This window comes from Meleagris gallopavo, chromosome 6 (assembly GCF_000146605.3).
Source record: "Meleagris gallopavo isolate NT-WF06-2002-E0010 breed Aviagen turkey brand Nicholas breeding stock chromosome 6, Turkey_5.1, whole genome shotgun sequence".
NCBI classification, from domain to species: Eukaryota; Metazoa; Chordata; class Aves; order Galliformes; family Phasianidae; genus Meleagris; species Meleagris gallopavo.
This window is the reverse complement of record NC_015016.2, coordinates 20,714,829-20,735,040: the sequence shown is the minus strand read 5'-3', so window position 1 is coordinate 20,735,040 and position 20,212 is coordinate 20,714,829. Positions and strand designations below refer to the sequence as shown.

The 20,212-nt window shown below is 37.2% G+C and overlaps 1 protein-coding gene across 1 annotated transcript; it reads right to left on the bottom strand.

Annotated features, from left to right (window-relative positions):
* Positions 1-7,244: 7,244 nt before the first annotated feature.
* Positions 7,245-14,290, bottom strand: LOC104911412 (syndetin). Its single transcript, XM_010712560.3, has 6 exons — positions 14,117-14,290; positions 12,878-12,974; positions 12,573-12,731; positions 11,348-11,469; positions 10,476-10,665; positions 7,245-7,991 (listed from the first exon to the last, which is right to left on the bottom strand). Exons 2-6 carry the CDS (start codon positions 12,920-12,922, stop codon positions 7,872-7,874), a joined length of 636 nt encoding a protein of 211 aa, XP_010710862.1. The 5' UTR covers positions 12,923-12,974; positions 14,117-14,290; the 3' UTR covers positions 7,245-7,871.
* Positions 14,291-20,212: the final 5,922 nt, after the last annotated feature.

Genomic DNA, 20,212 nt, shown 5'->3' with positions numbered 1-20,212 from the left:
AAAAAAAAGCCACTGTATGACACAGGAACACAGTCTGCTCACAGGAAACCATGCGGGGTACCCTGCAGAGACTGACTCTGAAAATCATTCACTGACCTCACAGAAGAGTGAGAGCAGATAGATTCACCACAGAGTACTGGATAACCCTAGAGAAGATTGCATTTGTACTTCTCAGGTAGTGATCGAGACTCATGCAGTCGTCCAGAAAAATTTATTTCATCAACTTGAAGACTTTTCTCTTATTCCTGTAAAGAGTAGGCTTCATAACCTCCTGCATGCACTTCACTCAGCCCAGTTCCCAGCCTTACCAACCAGTTGTTAGAGGCTGGGCTTTAATTATTCATACAATTCACTCCTTTCAAATGCAGAACTCAGAAATTTAATACAACAATTAGCCACAACCCAAAGTCACAAAATAAGAGCACACAGCAGCTAATCATCCAGCATTTCAAGCAGAGCCTATGAGTCTGTTGTCCTAACATCCACCCAGGCAGCTGGAGCTCATCAAGGAATTCAGTGCCTGGAGAAAGAAATCACCCCTAGCTAGAGACATCATTCTGTAGTTTTCCATCAGTGCACCCTGATTTTTTTTCCAATAGACTCGACACTGCTTCCAATAAGGTTAGATGAGATATATCACTGGATTGAGCAGGACAATTCCTGCACTCATGCCCAGGAAACGAACATCATTAGTTATGGTAGATTTTCAAAAGAATGGGCAGGCACTGGGCAGAAATCATCTCTGTTCTCTACCTGAATATTCTATTAGGAAGTGTCTCAAAGGTAGGCTTTGCAACAACAACAGCGAGATATTTGTAAAGAAAATGAGCATTCAGTAACTTTGTTTTGTAGTTTTTCTGTGAGCAAACAAATGCTTAAGTCTCACCTATTTATCCGTGTTCCTCCTTGTCTAATTCCTTTGTGCAGTGATTTTGGCATTGTAGGGGAACTGTTGGATCACGGCCTGAACCTCTGATTGATCACCTGAGGCAAGCACTGAGTCAGCCATGGGAACACAGGTGAAGGCAATTCAGCTGTGTGGTTGGAAGAGGTGGAGCCTGACTGCACCTCTCCTACACCACATTTAAGGGCTGACTGCCACCGAGGAAGGATCTCTTTCTAGAGATTGCTCTTTATGGAGTTCCTTGTGAGCCTACAACACTAGTGAGTGCTTTTTCATTTATCTTTGATTATCTTTTCCAATGTGATAATATCTCTAAGCCTAACTTCTCTGTATGCTTATTGATCATCCAATAGTTTACAACATCTGTATACTTATTGATCTTACAGGCATTTATATCATAGCTCAGTGCCTTAAGAAAAACAGCTTGTTCTTTTAAGGAAATCACAGTGGTCCCCAGGGTTTCCTGAATTTCTTCTGTGTGGTAAGAGGCTCTGCAGGCAGAGGGGCAAGGGCTTGGCTCACAAGGCCATGAACCCTAAGCAAACAGTACCTTAATTTGCTCTCCCAAATTCTTTTTCTGCTACCCAGAAATCATGCTGATCATCACAGTAAAGATGAGATCTTGTTTGTTGGTGTCTGTCTCTCCCAATAAGCCCCTCTCAGCCCATGCCTATGCAATGTTCTGGGGCATTTATCTCCTTAGTCTCACTGCTGACACAGTTCACATGGAAGGCATGAGCTTTCACTGATGTTGTATAGAATGACAGTAACTAGGATGCAAGCATGTATGTATTTTTAATATCCTTCCATACTGTCATTAAAAAGATTAATCTCTTTTATTTTACCCCTAGTTGTGGCTATCTGATCTCCTGTGGCTGCCTGGCTATCACTCCCGGCAGTAGCAGATGACTGTAAGGCATAGGAGTGTCTCAGGAGAGTCCTGTCTGTAGTTCCAGTAATGTTTTTTGGTTCATGGCAGGGTCCCTCAATACTCAGAGGCCAAATCAGAAGAAGTAACATTCAGGAGATGGCTGGCTTCTGCCTAAAAATGAAGGAAACTGCACCTAAAGAGCCTGAGGCAGAAAGAAGGCAGAGCTTTTGTGTTTTCTGCCCCACAAAGATTTATGGTTCAGATTCCCTTAGGTTAAGTCGCTGATTCCTGGTAGAAAGTACAGCTCATGCCCACATAGCCACAGCCTTATAACTTCATAAAAAACAGTAGATAGCATCATTCCTTTTATAGCTAGGTGAATAAGGCATGGGAAGACAAAACAAATTTCCCTATGTCTGGTGCCAGAGCAGAAAGTAAATCCCAGCCCGAATAAGTCGATGACTGAGCCACTATAGCACACAGTATCTCCAGGAATCACTCTGTGTGCAGTCCATGAGGACCTCCTTCCCCTGATTAGCAGAAGTTCCCTTTGTGCAAACTGGCAGAACTGCCCAGAGCCCTGCACCTTGCTGAGGATATTCCAAGCAATTCAATGCAGCAGTGAGTATCTCAGTGAAAGCAAATGGATCTCGTTCATTCCTAAGACAAGGCTGTGGCAAGCTTCCTGAAACAATAGCCCTGTTGAATTGCATAGACACAGCAGTACATCATGTGTGCATTGGAGAACAGGGACTAACAGCATTGTAGCTATGAGGTATTGCTATTCACAGCAACAATTTAGTCTAGCTGAAAAGTAGAACAGCCCAAATGCTCAGCTGGTTGGATGATTTGACTGCTTGAATATTCCAGCAGCTCTGGAAGAGATGGATGTTGGCAGCTCAGGGCCAGGACGTAGCTCCTGGTCAAACTCATTTACATCAGTGACATTTCCCTGAGCTTCAAGAAATATATGCTCATGAAAAATGCACTGATGCTTAGCACTGCACTAATAACCCTGTCAGGCAAGGGCAGTTCTTGCACTTATTGAGGTTCTATGTTGCAGAACAGAGAGCTGTACAGGAAGAAATGGTGCCCTCACCATGCTTTCAACAGCCTTCTGGACTGTTTCAGCCCATTCTGTGAGCCACAGGCTCCGTGCATATGGAGCAGTATGTCCCACAGCAGCAAGGACAACAAGCCTCCCTACCCACCATCTCTTCTTAAGGACAGGGCTGCCCAGGCTTCACTGGATGTTATGAATGTAAGTGATGGCAGAGAAACCACTAATTAGTTGGAATAGATGATCTTGGAGGTCTTTTCCAACTTTGGTGATTCTATGATCTACTGAGGTCACACAGGTAGGCATATAGCCAGGTCTTGAATATCTCCATAGAAGGAGATATTCCTTCCACCACCTCTCTAGGCGGCTTGTTCCAGTGCTCCATCACTCTTAACATAAATAAGTTCTTTCAGATTGTTGTACAGAACTCTCTATGTTCAAGTTTTAGGTCATTGCTCCTTGTCCTATCACTATGCATCACTGAGAAGAGCATGGCCTCATCCAATGCCACCCACCTTTCTTCAGATATTTATAAACATTAATCAGATCCCTTTACAAGGATTTGTTTCACTTAGGGCTGACTTGACATTTTTATTCTATTCTTTAATGAAACATAAGCAATGTATTGAGTTTTAGTTATGAGTAGTCCTACTTATGAATAAAAACTACGGGAGATCATAGAATCATATATCCATAGAATGTTTAAAGTTGGAAAAGACCTCTAAGATAATCTAGTCTAACTGCCAACCCACCACCACCCACCCACCAAGCTATACTGTGCAAGAGATGCACACAACTGTGAACTTCTGATTTATTTACAAAAAAATCTTCAGAAATACCAACAGTCCTTTTGCATATCTGATCTTGTATTAGTTTTGTGCACAGCTGAAGGAGGCACTTCACTGCCTCCTGGATCTTTTCTCCTGGATCTCCAGCTTGCTCACGCATTTTACTTTTCAAAGATCAACTCACATTTAGATAATAGTTTGCCAACTTTAAATCCAGCAACATTGAATCCTATGCAAATTCATCTACAAATATAAGACATGGATCAGTAATTCTCTGCTCTGAATGTTCTTCTTCCTTTCATATATGCAACCAGACCAAAACTTCAGACCCATCAGGTCTGAAAAAAACACACATAGATTTTCCAGGTCTTCAGTTCAGTTGAAAGATGCTGCTTCAGTTCACGCTGGGATCTCAAAGAGGAGATATTGAAAAATGGAGTCCCTGCCGTGATGCAAAGCAGCTCTGGCTCTACAAAACCAAGACATTCAGAAATGTCCTTAAATAGCCAGTAAGCATGGAAACTCTACAGTTTGCAAACTATGTTATCTCCATACTTGTACCCTAATCATAGTGTCTAGTGCAATGTTTAGCTTTCACGCTATGCTGTTTCGAGCTGTGGTTATAAATAACACAGATACTATCACCCACACACAATAAATCTGCATTTTTTATCCATCTCTGTTTGCATCATTTATAACATAGCAGGTGCCTGCTGACATTCAGTTTTTTGAGGATTTAGCTGGGGACAGCATTATTTATCATTTTAATCTTCTGGTTATTTTTGGGGGGGAGTTGTTGTTTTTTTAAACTGGTTTTATTCTATTTTCTTGTTATCAAAGTACAGCTTGCAATACAGAAATTTCATAAACATTAACCACAAGCAGAGGGTTAGGGGAGAATGACCGCAGCACAGCACCTTTGCAGGATGAGGAGGGAATATATATAGCTGTGCCCCGTAGCAGTAAGACAAGCACAACTCATATCCACAGACCTGCAATAAATAAACCCCATCTTTGCTATCATGGGATGTGCCTTTGTCATTCACATCTGTGTAAGCTGCAAGGCAAAGCCGAGCTTTCACAGAAAGCTTTGAGACAGCCACTGATTGTGCTTCCCTTTTTCTCCACAAAAGGGAAATGTTAGAAAGCATTCAGAAGTTGACTTACACCTCACATTTAGGCTTCACTAAGCAGATCTGAAACAAGCCAGGCCTTTGATTTTACATATGGAAAGATTCCCTCTCACATGGGAAAAAAGGACCCCAAAATAGTCGATTACCTGGAAATTTAGCTACTTGTCTAAAAGGAGGAGGTGAGATTAAGCCCTTACCTCAGATTCACTGGAATTCACACATTGCAGGTGCTGCTCATCACACCAGCACACCAGCTGAAGCACTGCTGGTCCAAGATGGTTCTTCCTGTCAACGCCATTCTGCTTTGAGTAATAAACCTACGCTGGAGCAAGAACTTGAGCTTCCCACAAGGTCACATAAGTGGACCAGACAGTTTCCCACTATTTTTATCCCAGTTGCTGCCTCATTGGACAACTTCATAACCACTGACTGCAACTGAGATGCCAGGCTTACAGCCATCTACAGTTATCAGGCTTTGCCTATCCGGAGTCTTGAAAACTCCTCATCTCTGCTCCAGGTGACCTTGGTGAATATCAGAGTACTCATTGTCTGAGGAATAGGATTTAAATTTTTCATTGACTGACAGATGAATTGTCCACCTCTGCAGTGATGGTCAGCCTCCCTGGAGACTGAAAGGAGTCATCCTCCATTATTAAAGTATTCTAAAGCCCTTCTGCGATGTACAAAGTTTTAAACTATGCTCTCATGAAAAGCAGTAAAACTTCTTATTTCACAGAGATGCTAAAAAAATCAATGGTTTGCAAAAAGAACCATCGTTTTAGATTGTGGAAGCTATAAGCAAACTCATAGCAAATTAATAATTCTACATTCAGCCCAAACTCAGATTTGTTAAGTCACTCAGGACTGAGAAATGTGAAGGCTATTAAGCTATATGTAACTTATCCCTTAGCATCAATATTGGGCAGCAAGTGGAGGTTGCTCTAGAGAATATAATAAATTCTGAGGCACATGTGAAACAATTTTTTGATCTTCTTTCATAAGTTTAACATCGCGCATTCTATTATTTGGGGGCTTAAAATAAGTCAATCTATAGATATGTTATCAAAAATTGCTCCTTACTAGGACTCGTGCAATTGCTCACCTCCTTCCTTGACCCTACATTACAATCAGCTTGCACTCCTACCTTTTGGTGAGCAGACAAATTACAGCAACCTAAATAGTTCAGGAGAAATTAACCACACGTTCAGTTCACCACAATTACAGTAAAGCTATTTAAATTCCTTCTTTCATCCACGAGAAGGAAATTGAAACAGATTTTACACTAACAGTCTCTGACACATTTCTATTCCTTCCAAGAGTCAGATCAGGATCTGACTTCAGGGCAGATGCACTGACGCAAAAGTCCACACTTAAAATGAACTACACTTTTCCTTTTGTTGTTTTTTTTTTTTGAATCGCCTTTTTAATGAGGTAAAAGTGATTCAGCTTCACTGTATACATAGGCACTCTGCTAAACAAGTTTTCAGTAGAACTCAGGATGACAGCATGGTCTATACAGAATGGTGCTTAACCTTGTTTTAAATCCTATTTCCTTTAAAGTACAGATGTACAGGGAGATGAATGCCACACAGTCAATATTTAAAAATGTAAATTCTACTGCTCTAAAACCATATATAGGCTTTTCAAGGAAACTGCACAATGATGGCCAGAATTCATCACTTCTGAAGATGAAACTAACCTACAGAAAAGAACAATTATCTGATTCCATGAGGCAATTTCCAGTCGATCCGTACTGCTGACTTTCAGTAAGTGCTGGTTTGCTGGTTCTCTTGTGTTTGAATTAAAACAGTGCAATGGCAAGTATTGAAAATGAGAGTTTACCATGTCATTAGTGGATTTTATCCTACGTAAATTATTTTACCTGTTAGCTCATTGCTAGCGTATTGCCTTTTAAAAGGCCTCAGATTAGAAAAATGTTTATTACATAATAATTTTTTAATATTTAAAACATTATATACTGAAAAACAAAGACATGGAACAGAGCTTGAGAGTGTAAGAAAAATCTTAATGAATATTAACGCCTTTATTTAAGTTAATTCAGATCACCTTGAGAGTTTTTCTGTTTTGCTATGACAGTTTGAGCAGTCCCCAAGCATCTCATCTACAAGGAACATTGCAAGGAAAGTAGAAATGTATTCAGAATACAGGTTCTTCTGCTGAAGGCAAATTTGAAAGCCTCAGTGGTCAGTGATGCTCTGACAAATCAATTTCTAGGACAAATACCCAGCCAGGGGATTTTTACATGCTCAGGATCATTCCAGGAGTCTATAGCAGAGCAGAAAATATTAACATTATCCATCCGAAAATTCAGCCAAAAAAATCCGTTATTCTCTGGCATTACTGCTTTGGGAACAGGAAAGAGTGGCAGGGGTACAAAAGAGAAATGACATGAGAGGAACAACACTCATTTTTATAACACGTGTCATTTTGCATTGTTAAATGAGGTAAATGAAGTCTCACAAGTAACTCGTTTTAGTGTACAGTATTTATTACCTTGACTGATCTGAAGTCAATAATTTTGATATGACTATATTAATTCTGAAATAAACGTTTTTAAATACATGTAAAGATGAAAGACATCAACATGAGAATTTTTAATTGATCTATATTCTTAATCCACATGCAAGATATGTTGTTCAAAGATCTACATTTTCTTTCATTTTACACTGGTCCATAATAAAGCACAAATTCTGAGGGGAAAAGCAGTGAGGAAAACGTCATATTTTCAAATAGCCCTTTTATTAAAAAAGAGCATCAACTATATATTAAGCCAATGTGTTTCTCTCTGATTTTGGTTTTACTTACAGTATACAGTTTTTCAAAATATACACTTCACCAATGATACACAAAGAGCGGCCCTTTACTAAGGGCAAATAACAAAAAACAGAAAAATACATAAGAAAAGGATTCTTACAGGTTAAAAAAGTAATATTTTAGAACATTATGCCAATTCAGAGTGTCTCCAATGCTGATAAGAAAAGTCATGCACAATGGTTTTTAAGACAATGCTGTCATTAGTCCATTTGTCATTTGTCCGCATGCTTCACGTGAACAGAAAAAGGTACAAGAGTAAACGGAAAGTAACTCTCTCCAGTTATCTTTTAGGCCTGTCTATATCATCAATAGCAGCTAGCAGCTTCTGTCTCGCCTTCTTGTTGATGTGAGACCCCAGACAAACATTCACCAGATTTGTCAGGTGCTTAGTGGAATACTCCTGGCAAATAAAAGCAGATTATGTTATGGCAAGCAGAATAAGAACAGTGGATAAAGACTGAAAACTAAAAACCAGATATGCACACTCTGTGGGCTTTTCAAATGATAGCAGCAATCAGGAAACAAGAGAGACTTAAAGTGCTAGTTAAGTCAGGTCTGGAGAGTTTTCATAGTTGAGAGAGAGAAGTACAAAACTGTATTTTGCTGCCTGGCAGAATATAATGGAAAATGCCTACAATTTTAGTAGCATTGGATCGAGTTCACAGAAAGTAATAGTCATGTATCTAAATCAATTTATAATGCATTTTCCATTCTTTTGGAGGTGTGGTGAGAGATACACATGCAAATGAAATAAGTTTTAAACACCACATTTTCCTAACAACTGTGACAAAACTTGATCTTTTTTTATTTTGGCATCATATTTCTGATAAGCCTCTAAATAGTTCTGTCTACAGGGTCTTCAAGCAACATTAATTTCAGTACATGACAAAGGAGGAAAGAATGACACAGAGTATTACAAGAATTCTTAACACCTGTCAAAACCCCACATTTGCCAGTACTACCTTCAACCTTAGCATTTTCAAAAATTTAAACTAGTTATTCCACATAGATCACCAAACACAGCTCACAGTCTCTCTCACAGCTCCAGGTATAACAGGGAAAACCATATTTCAGAACAATGTTTTTCATCCCTTTCTAGCTGGGTTTAAAATAATTCCAAAATACAGATTTCCCAATCCTCCATTTTAAAAGACTTCTTTTTGACAGTGGGCCAGCTCTAACAGCATGACAATTGCTTATAGTCTTACTATAATTGTTAGGTTATGCTGCCCTGAAAGCATGCCAAGTACTTTGAAAACACAAATGAAGTCTCATCTCGGATAGCAAAGTTGATCCTGATTCAGTTTTATTTGTCAAAGAAAGAAAAAGCGATGACTATTATGCATTCTGCCTTACAACTTTGTTGAAGTTGCCCACTCCTAAAGGCCTAATTTCAAACTGTACTTCTTGATGATGAATTTGTTCACTTTGATATATTCTGAACAGAATACAAGTATTCTCAGCTTCACTAAAGGATGGAAGTTAACCAGAGGAAATTTGGCCCAAATACATTAGATCATTTTCTTAGACCCATTCCTAGAAGCATTTGGTGTACTTGTGCTTGTCCCACTCATACGCATTTAAAAACTGCCTGGTATCAGAACTACAGTAATCAACCAGAACAGCCCAGCCTAAGTGGCAAACTTCTTTATATAGAAGGGTGGAGGTATGGTAAGATTCTTGATTATCTTATGAAAACTTCCTACTCGAATCACATTGTACTATCTTCATCTATAATGCACCAATAATTTCCAACCATAATACAGTACACTTACTTAGAGCTCAAACCAAAAAGGGATTATGCCTGCTCCCTGGTGATTTTGCCTTGTTAATTCACTTGCACAAAAGAGCAACTTTTACAGGGATAGCATCTGAAGAACAAGTTGATAAATTACTTCAATTAACTCTCAAAATTGTAAATGATCAACTACTTACAATGAAAGTATCTTCAGAATCAAAACCAATGTCTGAAAATTACAGATAGCTGCATTCTGAAGAAATCTTACGTTCTCATGGTTAAAAACAAACAAACAAACAAAAGCCAACACAGTAAAAAACCAGAACATTTATTGGGCTACTGAGCCTCTCCACCCTCCAGTGCAACACTGGTCTGTAATGCAGTACTATTAGATTGGGCAGGTGCTCTCCACAGCACTGCATAGCTATGATCTATCAGATCTAAAATTTATTTTCAGCACATAATTTTCCTGACAACAAAGACTGTCAAATCAGTATTCTTATCAGATGTACATGCCAACACAGGCATTTCTTTTCCCTCAATGCTGTTCTAATCTCAGAATTGATTTACATGAAAGTCTGGGTCATTGCTGAGACTATGAAACAGGTTTTACGGAGTGTATAGGCTTCAGATGCCTGGGATCCATGTGTTTCTATTGCCTGTATTGGATCAGAGATGCTGCCTAAAGAGTAGAAAAAAGTTTTCTTTGGCTTCAACCCATCTCAGAATACCGGGTAGATTAGCAGTAATTCCTACATAGAATTTCTTGTGTAAGGAGTATCAGATGGCCTACTTTTGCTAAAGCCAGAAACTACAATTCATAGCACATCTTCCTGAGATGAATTCTATCATTTTAAGAGATATGGAATGGTAATTGGTAGAAAAGGTAAAGAAATCTAGATTTTCCTTTTGTCAAAATTATTCCTTCCAAATAAAGGTACTTTCATATGATAATAAACATATATCTACACACATATATATGTTTATATTGCACGCCATACAATTTTATTATAACAAATGAATATATACGTATGAGTATAATCATTTTTAGCACACAGAATTAATCATTTAGAGTTGTTAGCATGATTCCACCATTCTTGGGAATCCTCCTAAAAGACAGCAAAAAATTTAAAATTTAACTCTTACCCTGTGTTCTTTTATCCAGCGCTCCATGTCATTTTCTGTTAAGTAGTAGGCTTTAATGTAGGTCTCCACAAATTCTTTATCTGGAATAGGTCTAATGTCTGTTAACTTTTCTAGTTTCATTAAGAATTGTTGAAAGTCCAGTTGCATCAAGGCACGTCCTTCATTGCTGCATTTCTTCACATTAGCATAACTGAAAAAAGGAACACAGTAGAAACGAACAATAAATATAAATAAATAAATAAAAATGAATCTTACTTCTTAAAGTTGTTTAACTTAGTCCTTCAAACCCCAAGGAGGAATATAGTTATTGTTTACCCTGTGTCTACTTGTTGCACTTCTTTCCATCTCATTCTTCCATACTCTCCTGTAATTAAGGACCCCACGTACACAGGAAGAAATATGGAAACATTAAATAAAAAGAGTGGATATAGAACATATTCTATGATGCAGAAGATGACAGCACAGACAAGTAGTGAACGAAAAGACTACAACACCGACTCTAAAAAGACTGGGAAATCGGTGGCAAGTTAGGTGTAAGCTAAACTAAGCTAAGTTGTTGGCTAAGTATTTCAGTTCGTATTTAGCAAGTCATCTAGGGCACCTCTTTGCTCCCAATGAAGTTAGAAAAATTCTGCCCCATGGCTACCCTAAAGTAACTGCTAAAGTTAACAACTTTTCTTCCTAACAATTGTCTTACTTCCTGGAAAAGATAAACACCAGCATCTCACTGAGATGTCGACAATTACACTTCATCCTCAAAACCTCAACAGCTTACCAATGCACTACAAAAATTAGAAACTTTAATACCATGACATAAGCATTATCATTACAGACATATTTACTCAAGACCAAGACTTTCATGAACTTCTTACCCTTCCACAAGAGTTCTATTGGCCAAGCGCATGCAGTGCTCCCAAAGTATATTTGAGACTATTAGTGGAATACGGACTCTCTTAGATACCTCATTCAACCTTCTGTTGAATTCTTCAAATTCCTGATAAAACGTGTAAGATCATAATTCCATTAGCATTTAAAACATCATACTCTACAAATGCCTAGTAATAAATAAATAAGGAAAAAATGAACTGCATACACACACTAAAATAAGAAAAAAAAATGTTCTCATTGCCTCACTCCCTAAACTCATCTTTAACTTTCTGAAAGCCAATATACAGACAATGAAGAAAATCCAGCGATAAGCTCTTTATCCATCTAAAAACCTGCCCCATCAGCCTTCAGGGAGAACCTCAAAAATATTGCAATCATTTTTCATTCTTCAGCCTTTTGCATTAAAAAATTCCCTGGTGCTTCAGTAAGAGCTGAAAGCACCCACTAAAAAACAAACCATATCAAACAGTACAGCAGTATACTGCGATGCTAGATTACAAGTTAGGTTGAAGAAAGGTACATGTTTCCTCCTGAAACATCAGTGAACTGGATGGATTTTGAGCTGTTACTGTAGGTGATAAACTAGCCATAACTGAACGTAATTACTACTACAATGATTTTTTGACTTACATAAAGAGAAACAGAAGTGGGCTGCCAGGAACTAATGCCTTTATCACTTTTAAAAAGTTATCAAATAACTCAACCATAAAGGAGATCTTGACAATGAACTCCGTGTGACCATCAGAGTTTGTACTGCAGACTATGAAGGCCACACTTGTCCAACCAAGTGATTTCATTCCAATGCTAGAATCTCATAGTTTTTGTTGTTATTGTTTGTTTTTTCCTAGCAAACAAACAAGAGAATAACCACTAAGTTGGTGATTTCAATGACCATTTTAAGCTAGTTTCTGACCAAAAAACTGGTATTTAACACAAATTTTCTGAAAGAGGAATTGAGCAAGAGGAAGCAGAGTACCACAATGCTGTGCTTTAACCAACATATAATCACTCCAGTAAAGACAAAACTCTGTAATTTTTTCTGCTAGTAGCAAGAACAATGAAAATTCTGGACAGATCTCCTTATGACAACTTAATATTTTTCAGGATGTTATATTGCTCTGATCATGCTGCCTTAACAGTTTTAGTGATGTATGCAGTAGTTTAAGCTTATATGTGGCTCTAGCACACTGCTTCTCCTAAAGTATTCACCTTTAAAAGAGAGTCTACATATATATTGTGTTGTGACATGATTTCCTTCACATCCCATTTTACATTAGCCATGAGAAGCAGCATCTGTTCATAATCAATAGCTTTAGCAGCAACAATCCAATAAACTGGTTTGCGTAGTTCATTGGCAGTTGACACAGTCTGAAATAGAATAAAAAGAAAATTCAATTCAGTAAATTTCAGGCTAGTAAGAGCAATACAAAACTATGGCTTAAAATATTTCAATCATATAGTACAAGTTTCAAATATTGCATTAAAAAATAAGCTCTGAATTACACAATTCTGACCTGAGAATAAAACTGCTGAAGAAACGGCTTCTTTGCAGCTGGCATCACTGCATCAAGATGAGGCTGAAGACACTCAAACTGCTCAGCCAGAAATACCCTTTGAAAATAAAGAAAATTTGCCATGAACTAAATTAAACATTTGGAATGCCTCTGTACTTCTTTTTATCTACATTTATTGGGCAACAGTGATATGCAACTTTGGTAAATTTAATACTGATAAGAATTGTATCATTTTTTGGCCAGCATAACAACACGTATACTCAATTATGAAAATTTGAAAATCTGATTGTGAACAAAATGAATTAAAAGGTTTGAATAGCCAGAACTCAATTTTCTGTTTTAATCAGGATATACTGCAAAATTCTGATCCAAAGCCTAGTAAAGCCAGTAGACAACTGTCCCACAGTTTCTTCATGGCAAGCCAGTATGCACAAAAAGAAATCACGTCAGAATTCAAAAACAACACTACTGATTACATGTTTGCCAGTAAACTTTTAAAAACACACGAGATCAAATTCTTTATTACAGGTATGATTTTTTTTTTAATAATCACATTAATAATCATTTAATTCTCTTTTGTAAACACATTTTAAAATGAATTATTAATCTTTAACAATGTCCTCTTGTGTGGAAAACAAAATGAAATCCCATATGACTCTACTACTATTCTGATCACCAACTGAAAAAATACTTTATAAGAGTTTTCCATTAATCTCTCGTTATAATCTCTTCTTCACAGGTAAACTTCCACCTGTTGCCAAGAACATCATGAATGCAGCCAAGCCAATATGTACTAAGCAGTTCTGGGTCTCAGCTATCAGTATCTGAGTACTGGTTTAAATATATATAATAATATATATATTTTAATATAAATATATAAATAGATATGTAAAAATAAAATAAATATTATATATATGTATATGTGTATATATATATATACATACACACACACACACAGATTAAAAACTCCTACTGAGCTCTTTAAACTCTTTTTTCTGTTAGATTTGGCTTTGTGCTGTCACAAAATACTGGAGAAGCTGCAGGAAAGTTTCATTGTTTATGCTTGCAGGTGGTTAGTCATGTTCTACTACTGTTAATTAAAAATTACCTCTCTTTCTCATTTTTAAAATCACATTAAAGGCTAGGAATTTTTGACCTCTTAAAAAGGTTTTGGATTGTAATCACAACTCTTTAAAAATTCCATTGATCACACAAAGTGGTGTACAGTAAATAACCTACAAGGATTCCGTGGCTACCACTCTCTCTGCCAAACCATAGAGTGAATTGCCAGATGTCAAAACGACTAGATGACTGAGATGTGGGCTTGGCACCTTCTCCTTTCTCTCTTCAGCAGCTGTGAGAGTTCCTGTGGGATCAGTGGAGACCTCCTAAACACAATTGACAAACGTGTAAGTTCGCATTGTGTAGATCATTATCTACCTCAGAAAAAAAGAAACAGAGCAAGTTTCTTACTGCATCTTAACACCCATAGAGCCTTTAGACCAACTGCCTACTGAAAGACCAACTTCTCACTCTTAGATATAGTTTCTTCAACCTGACAACAACCAAAAAAGGAGATAAATCAAAATAATGTTATTCACGCTTGAGCTTTTCTGCTTCTGTGAGCCAGGAATAGCTTAAGTAAAATACAAACCTTGTTTTTTAAACATTAAGTTATCATTCCGGGACAACTTCTATCCTGCAGACAGCTCAGTTGTAGAGAGCTTAGAAATGTTCACAGTATGGGACAAAAAAACCCACACCCCTAGATTTCAGGCGAAATTCAGAAGAATTTTTCAGATCTACCATAGTCATCTAAGCCACTGCAGAAATGGACACACAGATGGTCACTCCCTGATATTTAACTATTTGCCAAAACCAGACCAGATGAAAACAAAAGTAGTTCTGGCTCTACATTAATTATTCGTATATGCTTACTGCTTACACACATGCTATAAAATATGAGAAATGCTACAAAATAAAAGTAGCCAGAACTCAAATCAGATAAAGAAGGTAGAAGATACAATACTTATTTCTTAACTCATTTCTTATCTTGTGATTCTGGCATAGTAATTTTGTTGCTAAATAGGTACTACAAGCAGCCATCAGCCTGGCCATATGAAAATAAATTTGGGCAATAACGCTGTGCCGAAATAGCAGTAACAACGGTTTATTCAGAAGTGAGATTAGGTGTGAAACATATCTGTTGCAAAGAAAGGGAAGAACACAACCAATACAACAATACTGCTTAAACAATTACATTTATGGCTGGACTCCAAAAACATAATAGCATAATTCTTACACTGCTGTAGAACTGTACAAGGATGATGCCAAAAACATGATAATACATAAAGCAGCTGCACGGGTTTTTTTTGGCTGGAGATAGAAATAAACAGTGAAAAAACTGCACTGAAATAACTAAAGGAACAAGAGTACTAGGAGGAAAAACTGATTCAAGCTGACCATAGCAACCAAGAGGAGATTCTTTTAGGTTCAAGGAAGAGAACAATTGGGAGGAGTGGCATTCTGTTTTTCCTAAGAAGAAAAGAGTAAGGGCAAGCATCAGAAATACTGACTGAACTAAGTCATGACCTAATACACTTTAAGTATCAGGATTGAGACAAGGAAGAATATGCACAGTAAATCTTGAAAAGAAAAAAGAGAATGTACCGCATGCACATACTACAGCAGATGAAACCAAGTATAGACAGACTTGGACAGTAGAATTCTGGCTGTTAAGTATGAAGAAAGTATCTACAAACTTGTAAAATAATGCAATGAACAGAAGTGGAAAGTGGGCAAAGCAGGGAACTGTGAGTAATCCCACAGAAACCCTGAACAAGACAATGCTACTGACTGAGCAATACCATCAATGAGTCATTTGTAGCACTAGAAGATCTAGCTGAAGAAGGTCAACAAGCAGAAGGCAAAACTTCAAAAAGAAAATCAGATGTTACCAGATCAGATGCACCAGCACAGCAATGATTAAAAAGTCTAGCTACATCACTGAGCTCTTTGAGAAATGAATTTTTATTACTCTATTCTGTGTTCACATTCAACCAGATAACTTTGCAATTATACTGGCCAGACATTTCATAATACAGTGAAACCAGCATTATGCTAAGTCTATCAGAATGAGAAGTCTGGATGTTTGCTAAAGTTCATGCTAAAGCTCTGAAGGTACCTGCCTAGCACATCCACAGTGAAAACTGGCAATACTATTTAATGATCTAGGCATAACAGTTAATTCTTCACATTAACTGAGCCAAAGCCACAATTGATTAACTAACAAAATCCACTCTTTATCTGTCTTCTAACTTTTCCTTTCATATCATCCTCAGAAACACAACAAACAAAAGTTGTGAAGTATTTACATATGATAAAAAAACAACAAAAAAACAGAGCCCACCAATCAATTCTCTAATCTTAGGAGAGACCTTGAGTGACAGGGTTAGAGAAAGATCTGAAGAAACTCTGGAAGATTGCCCGGTAGCACTTATGAATTATCATTATGAATATTAAAATGATTACTTTGCTGTTTAAACAAGAAAACAAAATCATTTTGATAACACAGATCTGTCAATTACATCTTTGTTGTTTTTTGTGTTTTTTTTTTTCCAAAGACTAGTTACAAAATATATTAACATTATATATTACAGAGACTCCATTTTGTATTTATCTCAATTCAAAGTCACCCATCCCTTCAGTATTGAAATACATATTAACCAATTTTTTCCTTTATCTGCCCAATCCCATAAACATCTTACATTATTTATTTAACACAGAAAGCATCTGAAGACACAAAACGCATACAAGACAGGCACATCTGTTTTTAACCATGGAGTCAAACTCTGCTTCAGATATACTGGCCAGACACACTGTCAGTATTTCCTTCTCCTTGTTCTAAAATAGATACAGAAGTGTGTTAATAGTAAAAAGCAATGATGACATGACTGAGAGCAGCAATAGAGGCATACATTCAGGCTGGAACAAGAAAAAAATTCTACAAACAGTTTAAAGAAATCAGTTGTTTTGCAATAGACTGGACTTGTTACAGGAACCTTTCCAGTAATTTAAGAAAATCTGCAAGGCACACTCTGTTCTCAGAGATTACTTCTGACTACTCATAGAGAATAAGAAGCCCCAGTAAAACTGGAAGAGGAAAAAGTCGCACCAATCAATAGAGGAAGGTGATGATGATGAGAATAGAAGCCAGGAAATTAAACAGCAACCAGCTAAACTTACATTTCAAGAAAGGTCAAGTTACACTGAAAACGTACTGTAGTACCTAGCATCAAGCATTCAGAGAACAGCTGCAAGTCAGAATAAACTTGCTTAGCTTTTCTTGCTTAGCAGTAGACTTGCTGATAGAGCAGAACTGTAATGCATCTCAGACATACCGCAGCCAACTTAACATTCCTGTAAGCAAACTGGGCAAAATAGGGATCTAATAAAATCATTACAAGGTACACATGCAACTGATGCAAACTACAATATATTTTTCTGCTTCTTTGTCAAACAGGAAAAGACCACAGTGATCACAAAATTTGTAGTTTAAAATATAGATTTTATCCAAAACACTAAACTTATCTGAACAATAATCAAATCAGTTGTGCCAGGTAAAGCAGTATGGGTTAACCTGCATTCCTCATAGCCACCTTACAGTGGATCTTATCTACTCTGCTATTTCTATTTAAACTGTCATATTTTAATAGGAAAAGAATGGAGTTTTCTAATGCTACATGATTTGCACACACAACTAGCAATTGTTTATACAAGCTGCTTTGCTAGAAAGGCCTGAAAATATCAGAATACTGAGGTGTTAAAGCAGCATTATGAGTACTTCACTTTGTTTAATGTTTGCTAACAATAATATCAGCTTCACTGTGTGCTTTAGCAGGTCCCATTACGCAATGCCTATCTGTATGGGGCTGCTGAATCACGACCTGAACCTCTGATTGATCACCTGAGGCAAGAAATGAGTCAGCCACGGAGCACAGGTGAAGGCAATTCACCTGTGCTGCAGGAAGGGGCTCCACCTCTCCTAGACCCATTTAAGAGCTGACTGCCAGTGGGGAAGGATCTCTCTGGAGATCCGCTCCATTGGAGTTCATCTCGCAAGCCCAGGACAGGGTGAGTGACTTTCTCTCTTTCTCTCATTACTCCAATATAAATTATATTAGCCAAGCTCCTGGAGATAGATAGATAGATAGATAGATATATAGAGATATATAGATATACACACATACACACACACACACACATATATACATACATACCATCTATATATCCATTGACTCAATACATATATCTGTATATCCATTGATTATACACTATCTTTGAATTAAATTTCCTCTGAAGTTGCTCTTAAGGACAGATGGCCACGTATTAGTAAATAGCAGGTATCAGATATGTGTAAGTGTGCTGCTGTTTGATTCATGGCTGGACACTTCAGCATTTGATTGTTTACTCCCAAGCAGAAATTCTTTACCTAATAATACAAATCTATCTGTGTAAGGAAGAAGCTTCCTTTACAGCTTGTCCCTTTAAAAAAGTGTCTTCCATAACAAGAGAGCATTTTCATTTCAATAGTTCAGCAGAACCCACTCAAAAAGCCCTATGGAAAACCCAGTGGGAAAGCCTTCCATCTGAAGAAGTGACTTTAAGGTAATAACATAAATTAGAAACATAAGCTACCTAAACTAATTATCTAAGTTAAAAGTCAGACATGCAATTTGTAAGAAAGACATTTTTAGGGGGCCCAGTCTCATCACAAGCTCAGAATCATTTTTCAGTTACCCAACAGAAAGTTAAACACTAGGTAAGCATGACACAAAAATATGATTACTTGCTACTGTAGTGGAGATACTTAATATGAATGGTTATAGCTAACTAAAAAGAACAAAAGACACACGTGTTCTCGGATCCCAAATCTCAACAGACCACATTAGTAATTGATAATCTTTCAAAACTCTCTTTACCTCATACTTCTAGTATAGAACTTTAGCTTTAGAATTATGTTTTAAATTCATACATATACACAGTAGAAACAGTTTTAGTTTTCATTCTGCTACAAGCAAATGGCAATATTTTTAAACCTTGCAGAAGAAATCCTGAAGTCAGTAGTAAGTAGTAAGTGGAATTTGAAAGGCATGGCAAAAAATTAGAATATTAGAAAACATTCTAATAGTCAAATAGTCTACAGGTACATCACGTGTCCCTGACACATGGGCACTCTTAAACTGGATGTGCACTGATGGCAAAGAAAAAGCAGAGTGATCTCAAACACCTACCTAAAACACAATTTACCTTACAGGGTTAATTACTCCACTAGCTCTGCATTTAAATTGTAATTGATAGTTTCAGTAACATTCTGAGCATAGAATACAACACTGTAAACATTTACCAAACATAAGCCCTTACTGCATGCAAAAGCTGTTCAAAAATAGCTCACCTCAAAGTAATCACTTATTATAAAAAGATTTCTGATTAGAGCAGATATACAGAAATGAATATGTTGTTTACACTGACACACCCACGCACCCTGCTAATCTTAATTCCTATAGTTCTTGAAACTTTATGCTGAAAATGTGAAAAGCACATTGCATTCAAAGATAACAGTGCTATTTGAATGTCTTAATATGGTAAGGTTTAAAAATGATACTTTTTAATACTCCTACTATTTTCATGTTAAAAGATTGTAAGCTTTGTGCCCGAGCAAGAAAATAACAAAGTTGGTAATCTTGACTCAGCCACTGGGAAACTAAATCAAATGAAAAAGGTGTAGCTGCCATGGTAAACACCATTCAATATGCCTTGAAAGAAAAGACCATTAAAAATGAAACATACTCTCTCGGGAATCTATTCTATTAATTTTCTGTTTATTCATAATCCTCTGCAGGCAAGTAATACCTTTACAGCATTATGAAGTGCCATGCAAACAACCTTACAATGCAAGTAACTTTCATTGGCCCCAGAGTTGAGTTCACCAGCATTGCCTCACGGTGTGCATGAAGTTTCCAATTCCACTGGCAGCACTAACGTAGTCCCACAGTACAGCTCCTTCACCATCCTTGTCACAAAACAAAGATTTCCCACACCTCAGCTGAGCCAGTCTCACCGATTTCAGTAACAGACTTCAAAAAACTTTGAGTAGAAACTTACAGGACCTTTGCATTTCATTTATTTCTTAGCGTTCCAAAATAAACAGCTGACTTTTTGAATAAAACTACCAGAAATCATCAAGCTTACTTAGTGCCTTGTTTAGCTTAATGCAAAAACTTTTGTGTCAGGAATCACTGTGTGCTGAGAAAATGAATGGTAAAATGCTAAAAA

Coding starts and splice junctions, on each gene's coding strand:
- LOC104911412 (XM_010712560.3), bottom strand. CDS start 12,922: ATGCCAGCTGCAAAGAAGCCGTTTCTTCAGCAGTTTTATTCTCAG. Junction 12,732..12,877: donor TTCAGCAGTTTTATTCTCAG/GTCAGAATTGTG, acceptor ATTCTATTTCAG/ACTGTGTCAACTGCCAATGA. Junction 11,470..12,572: donor ATGTAGACTCTCTTTTAAAG/GTGAATACTTTA, acceptor ACGTTTTATCAG/GAATTTGAAGAATTCAACAG.